The sequence below is a fragment of the Antedon mediterranea genome, chromosome 1, assembly GCF_964355755.1.
Source record: "Antedon mediterranea chromosome 1, ecAntMedi1.1, whole genome shotgun sequence".
Classification (NCBI taxonomy): Eukaryota; Metazoa; Echinodermata; class Crinoidea; order Comatulida; family Antedonidae; genus Antedon; species Antedon mediterranea.
Window position 1 is genome coordinate 4,589,747 of NC_092670.1, and position 12,194 is coordinate 4,601,940.

At 33.6% G+C, this 12,194-nt stretch overlaps 1 protein-coding gene across 1 annotated transcript; it reads left to right on the plus strand.

The window, feature by feature from the left end:
- Positions 1 to 1,306: 1,306 nt before the first annotated feature.
- On the plus strand, positions 1,307 to 11,338 carry LOC140051405 (uncharacterized). Its single transcript, XM_072096619.1, has 3 exons — positions 1,307 to 3,173; positions 8,062 to 8,968; positions 11,237 to 11,338. The coding sequence occupies exons 1-3, from the start codon at positions 1,384 to 1,386 to the stop codon at positions 11,336 to 11,338; spliced, it is 2,799 nt and encodes a 932-aa protein (XP_071952720.1). The 5' UTR covers positions 1,307 to 1,383.
- The last annotated feature ends 856 nt before the right edge of the window (positions 11,339 to 12,194 follow it).

The window sequence follows — 12,194 nt, forward strand, 5'->3', positions numbered from 1 at the left end:
AACCCTACCTTAGGAAAGGTATTCATTTATTATTAATAAACTGTTAAAATAATGCGAAGACGATTATAATAATTATACACCAAGAACAAGCTAGATTTAGAAAAAGTATGGATGGAACCAAGGATAAGCACAGTCACATCTAAATATTTTTGGTATATTTTGTTTACCTTTATTGATTTAAAATGTGCATTGAATATTCGATTCCAAATTAATACCAAACTTACAATATGGATCACAGATCTGAGGTTTTAAAGACATCTCGAATATTGAACAGATTCATAATCAGTTGTGTAGATGTTCTAGGAATTGCGTTCGATCCAACAACTTAACTCTTTGCGAGATGAGACGGTTTCTTTATCTCATTTTATTTCTTTAACAACAATTACTTAATATTATTTGATATTGGTTATTATATTATTTTAGACCGAAAGTACAATAGTAGATCATTTCAAAGTCCTTTTCAAATAGTAAGAGATTAGATTAGAGATTTTAATTAAAACTCTAGTTAAAACAGGAAGAACAGAAATTGGTCGATAAATTAAGTTAATTATGTTTCACCTTTTTCTTTGAGGATTGAATGAGTGTTTTTGTGCGACTCTACTTTATCTTTTTCAATTGTAATAAAAACTGTACAATTTAATTTACATTCTAGTTTGTGGTTTATTTCACAATTGTATTGCACAACAACTAGCAAAAGTGAAGGCAAAAGTTGAAAGTTGAAATACAAAGCAGATAAAAAATACAATCAATAGACCTTTGTACTTCCTAAAGTATTGAACAGATTCATAATCAGTTGTGTAGATGTTCTAGGAATTGCGTTCGATCCAACAACTTAACTCTTTGCGAGATGAGACGGTTTCTTTATCTCATTTTATTTCTTTAACAACAATTACTTAATATTATTTGATATTGGTTATTATATTATTTTAGACCGAAAGTACAATAGTAGATCATTTCAAAGTCCTTTTCAAATAGTAAGAGATTAGATTAGAGATTTTAATTAAAACTCTAGTTAAAACAGGAAGAACAGAAATTGGTCGATAAATTAAGTTAATTATGTTTCACCTTTTTCTTTGAGGATTGAATGAGTGTTTTTGTGCGACTCTACTTTATCTTTTTCAATTGTAATAAAAACTGTACAATTTAATTTACATTCTAGTTTGTGGTTTATTTCACAATTGTATTGCACAACAACTAGCAAAAGTGAAGGCAAAAGTTGAAAGTTGAAATACAAAGCAGATAAAAAATACAATCAATAGACCTTTGTACTTCCTAAATAATTATGATATTGTAAAAGTATTTCCTGTCTCTACAATAAATTTACACCGACGTCGCTTGGTAGTCAGCTTGGTAGTAAAACTATCCGAGAATTTTAAGCAAAAAATGGCAAAACGAGAAGATAAAGACCCCGTAAGAAAGTTTGTGGAAAATCTTACAGAATGTTCATTGTGCTTTGAAGAAGAAATGGACCAGCCTAAATTTCTTACGTGTGGACATTCTTTTTGCTTAAAATGTCTACAGAAGCAATGTGATTCAATTGCAACGAATCAACGTCAACAGACTGTTTCTGATATTGTGTGTGCTTTGTGTAGAAAGTCAACCCAACTTCCTAGCACTGGTCTAAAAACACTCCCTTCGTCTTTTCTGGTCGAAGACGCAAAGGGATGTTTGAAAACTGCTGATAGTTTAGGTCTAACTAAGGTTAGGCTGCCGATGTGTGAGAATTCTGATCATAACCAAGTTTTAAACATATGGTGTGAAACTTGCTTGGAACTTATTTGTATTCGTTGTCGTAATCAACAATTACATCGTCGACACAATGTGAGTCACATGACTTTTATTGAAGCATTCCAGAAATATCGTACAAAAAAATACAAATTTGAAAAGAAACTTTCAGCAATGGAAAAAGCTTTTACTGATTCGCGATTGGTACAATCTCAATGCCAAAAGGACTATGAATCGTCGGTGAGTGAGATTAACAAATTAAAAAAGGAAAAAAAGAACATAACAAAACGTGCAAACAGGGAACAACAAATGCATAAAAAGATCATTGAAAAACATCATCAAGAAATTGAATCAATGGTTGATAAGATTAAGAGTATTGAAATACAAAATAGTAAAATTTCAGAATGTGCACAAACCGATTTGGAAAAACATAAAATGATTCTAGAGTCATACCAAAAACAGATGGAGAAGATACAGTCTGAAAAACAAGAATTACAGCGTAGACTCGAAATTCAAAATGAAATGATTAAGAGGTCAGCTATTGCAGAGGGTGCTGGAAGAGAAGAGTTATGTAAATTCAAAACACGCAAAGAGACTTTCGTCCATGATACCGAGAATACAGAAAGAGAAATAAGAACAATTTGGAAAAGTAGGCCTACAAAGAAGGAAATTGAAGAACTGCTGGAGTCATATAAAAAAACGCTTAAAAATGTACAATCCGAAAATCACGAGTTACAGCAAAAAATCAAAACACAAATTGGGTTATTGGTTGATGAGATTGATCGTACAACAGAAAGAAATGCAATTTCAGAACGTGCAGAAAGAGATACGACAGGACATAAAATGACTCTGGAGGGATGCAAAAATAAGCTTCAAAATGTGCAATCTGAAAATATAAAGCTACAATTTCAATTAAAAATAGAAATCGAATCAATGATTGACGAGATCGAAAGTACAGAGAAAGAAAGATGCAAAATTGCAGAACGCGCAGAGAAAGATATGGAAGAACTTAAACTGATTCTGGATCTATATCAGAACGAGCTTGACAAAGTACGGTTTGAACTTTGTAAGATAAAAGATAGGTGCCATTCTTTAGTAACTGAGAATGACATCTTAAAAGTGAAAGTAAGTAAAACTGCTCAAAGTGCACAGAGAGATAGAACGATTGTAGAAACACAGAATACATTGGTAAAAAAATTAAAATCTGAAAAACATACATTTCAAACGAATATGGAAAGCGTAATAATGCAAAGGAATGAACTGGTAGAACAAAATCAAGTGTTCACAATTGTTCTACATCAGCACCACATACACATTAGAGCATTGGAAATAGAACAAAATAAAAGCAGACAACGTGAAAGGATACTGACAAGTAATCAAGGGACATTGTTAATCATCTTTATAATCTTCTGTCTTTACTGTTTATATGAATGGGCGCTATGGACATTGTTGGTTATGATTATTCTATTTTTTTGTTTATGGAGGGTGTAATGCCTCTTGTCTTAGTTCCCGATTTTCAGTGCTGTATCCCTACATACTATAATATTCGTTCAGTATCATAGCCTAGCTCAACCATATACCGTACTATAGTATTCGTCCAGCATCATAGCCTAGCTCAACCATATACAATAGTCATAACGTTTAAGACCATGTAGTTTTTATAACAATAGCCCAACCATATACTATAGTCATAAAGTATATGACCGTGTAGTACGTTTATATAACAATAGCTCAACCATTATACTATAGTCATAAAGTATATGACCGTGTAGTACGTTTATATAACAGTAGCTCAACCAGATACTATATAGTCATAAAGTTTATGGCCGTGTAGTTTATATAACAGTAGCTCAACCATATACTATAGTCATAAAGTTTATGGCCGTGTAGTTTATATAACAATAGCTCAACCATATACTAAAGTCATAATGTTTATAACCGTGTAGTTTATATAACAGTAGCTCAACCATATACTATAGTCATAAAGTTTATAACCGTGTAGTTTATATAACAATAGCTCAACCATATACTATAGTCATAAAGTATATGACCGTGTAGTTTATATAACAGTAGCTCAACCATATACAATAGTCATAAAGTTTATAACCGTGTAGTTTATATATCAGTAGCTCAACCATATACTATAGTCATAATAGTAGAGCAGTTAACGCCATAAAAATAGCCAAATTGTGCACTTTATTACCAAAGAATGAAACTTTCCACAAAGTTTCTTTGATGTATATAGATTCAAAATATCGGGGGGTGCCAAGTGTCCAACGTCCGGTATGGCGGCCATCTTGATTTCAAAATGGCCACCATAAAAACAAAAAATGTTCATATCTTGGAAACATATAAACAGTAGATTCTGGTGTTAAATTGTTCACAAACCACATATTTCTATTTATTCTAATGAAAAGTTTCGTCCAAAAATGACCGGAAATGGCGTTTCTTCCAGTTTGACTTTTGACCTCTTATCTGTATATCTCAGTAACTACTGATCATTTTCAATCGATTTTGGTGTCATTTTGTTCAGAATAGAGACATTTATATTTGTAGTAATGAAACATTTTCACATAAAATGACTGGAAATACAATTTATAACCTTTGACATATATAATTATGTGAACATACTGTATGTGGTTTAATTGGTATAAATGCACCTAATTTTTTTACCGAAATAAATGACACGGAATTATTATTCTGAATTTTTAACTTTTGATGTGATAGGATAGGCATAAAGTATGACAGATCACTGAGTTCATCTATGCCGACTTGTTTGCTAAACTGTGATGTGTCAATTGTTTTTTCGTTGCATCTATAAAAATGTACTTCATTTTTATGGTAATGGGCATTTGCTGTAAACCTTTCATCTGAATCCTTTTCCTCGATTTTCTCTTGTCATTGATTTTTTAACAAAATCCGAACTAAATCAATTCGTAAAAGACATCTCAATATAATTATTCAAGTAATCCTCAAATTAGTGACATGGACCTACAATATACTGTTCTGTACAAGACCTGTTTAGGCATCCACCTGTGGACTTTCACTTTAAAGGTCTTGGTTTCCTAATCATACAAGAAACAATGTCTAATTTAATCAATCAAAGTAGTGGGTCCAAGACCATCCACAGACAAAGAAGGGGATATAAGACCATCCACAGACAAAGAAGGAGGTATAAGACCATCCACCGACAAAGAAATAAGACCATCCACAGACAAATAAGGGGGTGTAAGACCATCCACAGACAAATTAAAGGAGTGCAAGACCATCCACACACAAAGAAAGGGGTGTAAGACCATCCACATACAAAAAAGGGGTGTAATACCATCAACGGACAAAGAAAAGGGTGTAATACCATCAACAGACAAAGAAGGGGGTATAAGATCATCCACAGGCACAGAAGGGGGGTATAAGACCGTCCACAGAAAAAGAAAGGGGTGTAAGACCATCCACAGACAAAGAAGGGGATGTAGAACCGTCCACAGACAAAGAAGGGGGTGTAAGACCATCCACCACTGACAAAGAAAGGGGTATAGGACCACTTACAGACAAAGAAGGGGTATAAGACCATCCACAGATAAAAAAAAAGGAGGTGTAGGACCATCCACAGACAAAGAAGGGGTGTCGGACCATCCACAGACAAAGAAGGGGATGTAAGACCACCCACAGACAAAGAAGGGGTGTAAGACCATCCACATACAAAGAAGGGATTATAAGACCATCTACAGACAAAGAAGTGTGCATAAGACTATTCACAGACAAAGAAGGGGGTGTAGGACCATCCACAGACAAAAAAAGGGGTATAAGACCATCCACAGACAAAGAAAGGGGTATAAGACCGTCCACAGACAAAGAAAGGGGTGTAAGACCATCCACAGACAAAGAAGTGTGCATAAGACTATTCACAGACAAAGAAGGGGGTGTAGGACCATCCACAGAAAAAGAAGGGGGTGTTAGACCATCTACAGACAAAGAAATGGGTGTAAGACCATCCACACATAAAGAAAGGGGTGTAATCAACAGACACAGAAGTGGGTATAAGACCATCCACAGACAAAGAATGGGGTATAAGACCATCTACAGACAAAGAAGGAGGGTTAGGACCATATTAACCGAGGAAGCATACAAAATAAGATGCAATCAAAATAGGCCTACCACTTGGAAAACAATAAATTGTAGAATAACTGTGGCTTAATTGTTGAAATAGAAAGGGTTCTTTGTAAGGTCATTAATAATATATTGATATAAACACGATCATCATACTATTCATTTGACAATCAAATACAGTCTGTCTCGAAAAAAAAGCTCATACTATCACCTTTTCGAGGTTTTACGGTATTCAATAACATGTATGTTATTTCCTCTGTCAAACTATTAAAACTTTTAGCGAATCAGAAGGTGCCAACATCATTGAACTAATGGTACCACCAAGCACAATGTTTACCAATTTTATGTACTATAATTTAAGTCCATTAATCATTTAATATAATTACGCCTATCAGGTCAAAGTTCAAAATTAGGTGCACTTTAGACCAACAAAAACCACATACAGTATATCACATAATTAAAAATCAATAAATTAATGTCAAATGTCATAAATTGTATTTCCGGTCATTTTATGTGAAAATGTTTCATTACTAAAAATATAAATGTATTTATTCTGAACAAAATGACACCAAAATCGATTGAAAATGACCAGTAGTTACAGAGATATACAAATACGAGGTCAAAGGTTAAACTGTAAGAAACGTCATTTCCGATCATTTTTGGACGAAACTTTTCATTAGAGCAAATAGAAATGTATAGTTTGAGACCAGAATTAAGTCTCTAATGTGTATAGTTGCCAAGATATTAACATTTTTTGTTTTTATGGTGGCCATTTTGAAATCAAGATGGCCGCCATACCGGACGTTGGACACTTGGCACCCCCCGATATTTTGAATCTATATACATCAAAGAAACTTTGTGCCAAGTTTCATGCTTTGGTAATAAAATGCACAGCTCATGTCATTAACTGCTCTACTATAAAGTTTATGGCCGTGTAGTTTATATAACAGTAGCTCAACCTATACTATAGTCATAAAGTATATGACCGTGTAGTTTATATAACAGTAGCTCAACCATATACTATAGTCATAAAGTTTATAACCGTGTAGTTTATATAACAATAGCTCAACCATATACTATAGTCATAAAGTTTGTGACCATGTAGTTTATATAACAGTAGCTCAACCATATACTATAATTATTGTATTGTCAAGGGCCCTAATGATCAGCTTTGCAGGAAACATGTTTATAATAAAAGCTGTGGTGAAAACAAATATTCCATCAAGTCGTCCTTTTGGTTATTCTATTTAAAATTTGCTATTTAACGTCGATATCTGGTTGATGAGTAAAGTTGTTATGATGCCATCTACGAATTAACCCTAAAGACGACGATGTCATTTGAATTTGGAACTTATTTGTATTCGTTGTCGTACTCATGTATATGCATGATAATAATCATAACCAAATTCTTATTCTTATTCTTTTATTGCCAAATATAAAATACATGAAGAACACGACATACAAAAAAACAATAGAACCAACTGAGTGAGCTGGCATGGGACACAAAAGCGATCCTAATCACTGTGACTTAAAGCCTGAGTTCCCCACTCACCCAGTTTCACAAGCAATGAATATACCATCTTAAAATATAATATACCAAAATTCCAAAGCTAAGTTTAAATCATATAAAGAAAATATATATATATATAAAAAGTATATTAAATTACATACATAGGCCTAATCATTATCGGAGAACAAATTTATTTTAAGTTTAGCAAGGAATGTAGGGAAATAATCCAATAGCAGGGAATCTTTCACTTCATCATGAATGTCTTCCCACAGTTGCGGGAAGACATGGATAACTGAGCGATGCAAACAGTTAGTCCGTGCATACAAATGCTTGACGTCGAGTATTGACGCATACATTTTCGCGGATACTTTTTACAATCAATAGAAGTGTTTTACATACAAATGATGTTAAAAGATAGCTTCTTCGGCTCGATAGACGGGGCCAATTGAGTTGTTTTAATCTAATATCATACTCCATATCTGTTTCAATGCTAGCCGTGTGGCTCTACGTTGAACAGATTCGATCTTATCAATCAATTTTACAGTCTGGGGAATTGCCATGCGGGAATCGCATATTCGAGTATGGGAATGATAAGAGCTCGGTATAATGCAAATACAGCTGCTGACAAATTACAAAGCAAGCAGACAAATTAAACAAAAAAAAATCAATAGACCTATAATACTTCTGGAAATATTAGTAAGCTATAAACCTATTTCTAGATTTACACGTCGTCGACGGCGCTTGGTAGTAAAACTATCCGAGAATTTAAAGCAGAAAATGGCAAAGCGAGAAGATAAAGATCCCATAAGAACGTTTGTGGAAAATCTTACGGAATGTTCATTGTGCTTTGAAGAAATGGACCAGCCTAAATTTCTTACGTGTGGACATTCTTTTTGCCTAAACTGTCTACAGAAGCAATGTGATTCAATTGCAACAAATCAACGTCATCGGACTGTTTCTAATATTGTGTGTGCTTTGTGTAGAAAGTCAACCCAACTTCCTAGCACTGGTCTAAAAACACTCCCTTCGTCTTTTCTGGTCGAAGACGCAAAGGGATGTTTGAAAACTGCTGATAGCTTGGGTCTAACTAAGGTTAGGCTGCCGATGTGTGAGAATTCTGATCATAACCAAGTTTTAAACATATGGTGTGAAACTTGCTTGGAACTTATTTGTATTCGTTGTCATAACCAACAATTACATCGTCGACACAATGTGAGTCATGTGACTTTTATTGAAGCATTCCATAAATATCGTACAAAAAAATACAAATTTGAAAATAAACATTCAGAAATGGAAAAAGCTTTTACTGATTTGCGATTGGTACAGTCTCAATGCCAAAAGGACTATGAATCATCTGTGAGTGAGATTGACAAACTAAAAAAGGAAAAAAAAGACATAACAAAACGTGCAAACAGGGAACAAAAAATCCATAAAAACATCATTGAAAAACATCGAAAAGAAATTGAATCAATGGTTGAAAAGATTAAGGATATTGAAATACAAAAGAGTACAATTGCAGAATGTGCACAAAATGATATGGAAAAACACAAAATGATTTTAGAGTCATACCAAAAAGATATGGAGAAGATACAGTCTGAAAAACAAGAAATACAAAAAGAGTCAAATGTATTTCATGATTTCATTACATTCATCTATATTGTCCTATATCTTTACTATTTATATCAATGGCCGTTATACACTATTCTATTAAATATTATTACCAGCTGTACATACATAGGTAATAGCGCCAGGATTTCTCCTTCGGGGAGGAGACGAGAGCAATATGTCCCGAGGTGGAGTCCATACGTGCCACCCCAAAAAAAGAAGAAAAAGAAGTAAAACAACCTGTATGCTGCAGCATCAATAGCCCGATAAGCCAACAGTAGGCCTGCACTATTTACGTTCATGGTACAGTACTAAAATACTATATATGCTTGTAATCTCAACATTTTTAATCGACAAACGTGGCAAAGTATTCCAACGAAGAAAGTGATTCAATGGTCAAAATTATTTTTATTTACATGACTATAAAGATTCATATCAAACGAAATCAATTCAAAGCTACGGTAAATGTTACAGGCCTTAAACATGCCATGGACATGCGCACATGAATGAATCCCTGTTCCAGAGATGTAGGCCTAGAAAAATTATTTCGACTACACCAAGTCTTTCTTTTCTACTTTACGATTTGTGAAATTTTAAGCAAAGTAGCATTTGAAACAGATATAAATCCAAAAGCAAACTACTGAAAAAATGGCAATGATTTATTTATTCTTACAACCAACAGTGAAAGGCACCAATTACATGTTGTTGTTGTTGCGGGTAGCAGTGGCTGGATCTCAATGGATAAAGAAAATAAAATAGAGCAAAAAGCTAAATCAAAACGATAATTAAGTAAAACAGCCAGAAAAATTAGCAGAGCTTTCGGGTAACACTAGCCCTTCATCAGTGCAAATGAGAGTACTTGGACATATTAATTATATAAGAATAATTATAAACCAAGAACAATCATGATTTAGGAAAAGTATGGAACCATGGATAATCACATTTGAATATTTATGGGAGAGTTTTTGTTACCTTTATTGATTTAAAATGTGCATTGAATATTCGATTCCAAATTAATACCAAACTTACAATATGGATCAGAGATCTGAGGTTTTAAAGAAATCTGGAATATTGAACAGATTCATAACCAGTTGTGTCGAGATATATGTTCTAGGAATTGCGCCAACATCTTAACCCTTTGGACGATTTCTTTATCTTATCTTATTTCTTTAACAACAATTACTTAATATTATTTGATATTGGTTATTATATTATTTAGACCGACATACAATAGTACATTTATTTCAAAGTCTTTTCAAATAGTAAGAGATTAATCTTTTTTCTTTAAAACTCTATTTAAAACATGGAGAACAGAAATTGGTCGATAAATTAAGTAATTATGTTTTCCCTCTCTTCAAATGCATGTATGCATTTGCAACTATTGCAACTATTCATTTAATATTAAAAGAAAAGTCCTCGATGCTGCTTTATTGTCCAGTATATTATATAGTTGTGAATCATGGATGTCAAATTCATTTAAATCTATTCAGGTATTATATATGTCAGCGATAAAAGCACTCTTAAGAGTTAGATCATCCACAGCTAATGATATTTGTCTGATCGAACTGGGTTACCCGTCAATTGACGCCATGGTAAAGCAGGTTCAATATAAGTTTTTTAATAAAACATTAAATGAAAGGGAGAATATGAATGACGACCCGTTTATGATGGCATGGTCAATATGTCGACTTGCTCAAACTCCATTTTATCGTTGTTTGTAGTATTTTAGAGATTCTTGATCACCGTAATAATGATATAACTAGATTTCGTAACCGTGTGTTAGAATCCACGCGTACTAAAATTTGTACATATTGTCTCACTTTGAATCCTTCTCTCGATATTCATCCGATGTATTTTGATCATAATGTACCTGAGCATGAAAGGTTAGCTTTCTCACGTTTACGACTTATATCGTTATAACCTTGGAATAGAAACCGGGCGGTGGTCTTGCACTCCACCCGATGAACGTCTTTGTAAATGCGGCAAAGTGCAGACCGAGCTTCACGCATTATGTGGACACTGTTATCCTCAGTTGTCAATAAAAGATAATAATAATATGTGTATTTCTTTGAGGATCGAATTAGTGTTTTTATGCGACTCTACTGTATCTTTTTCAATTGTTAAAAGAACTGTACAATTTAATTTACATTCTAGTTTGTGGTTTATTTCACAATTGTATTGCACAACAACTAGCAAAAGTGAAGGCAAAAGTTGAAAGTTGAAATACAAAGCAGATAAAAAATACAATCAATAGACCTTTGTACTTCATTAAATTATGATTTGTAAAAGTATTTCCTGTCCCTCGATAAATTTACACCGACGTCGCTTGGTAACAAGATTGGTAGTGAAATATTCGAGAAATTAGCAGAAAATGGCAAAACGAGAAGATAAAGACCCCGTAAGAACGTTTGTGGAAAATCTTACGGAATGTTCATTGTGCTTTGAAGAAATGGACCAGCCTAAATTTCTTACGTGTGGACATTCTTTTTGCCTAAACAGAAGCAATGTGATTCAATTGCAACAAATCAACGTCATCGGACTGTTTCTAATATTGTGTGTGCTTTGTGTAGAAAGTCAACCCAACTTCCTAGCACTGGCCTAAAAACACTCCCTTCGTCCTTTCTGGTAGAAGACGCAAAAGGATGTTTGAAAACTGCTGATAATTTGGGTCTAACTAAGGTATTAGGCTGCCAATGTGTGAGAATTCTGATCATAACCAAGTTTTAAACATATGGTGTGAAACTTGCTTGGAACTTATTTGCATTCGTTGTCGTAAAAAACGATTACATCGTCGACACAATGTGAGTAACGTGACTTTTACTGAAGCATTCCAGAAATATCGTACAAAAAAATACAAATTTGAAAATAAACTTTCAGAAATGGAAAAAGCTTATACTGATTTGCGATTGGTACAATCTCAATGCCAAAAGGACTACGAATCATCGGTGAGTGAGATTGAGAAATTAAAAAAGGAAAAAAAGAATATAACAAAACGTGCAAACAGGGAACAACAAATACATAAAAACATAATTGTAAAACATCATCAAGAAATTAAATCAATGGTTGATAAGATCAAGAGTGTTGAAATACAAAATAGTAAAGCAGAATGTGCGCAACCCGATTTGGAGAAACATAAAATGATTCTAGAGTCATATCAAAAACAGATGGAGAAAATACAGTCTGAAAAACAAGAATTACAACATAGACTCGAAATTCAAAATGAAATGATTAAGAGCGGGCTAGCTAT

Excerpts from the sequence above, each read along its gene's own strand:
- LOC140051405 (XM_072096619.1), top strand. The coding sequence starts at position 1,384 with ATGGCAAAACGAGAAGATAAAGACCCCGTAAGAAAGTTTGTGGAAAAT. Across the intron at positions 3,174-8,061 it reads GAATGGGCGCTATGGACATT|ATTTACACGTCGTCGACGGC; the intron begins GTTGGTTATGAT and ends ACCTATTTCTAG. Across the intron at positions 8,969-11,236 it reads AAATACAAAAAGAGTCAAAT|TATTTCCTGTCCCTCGATAA; the intron begins GTATTTCATGAT and ends GATTTGTAAAAG.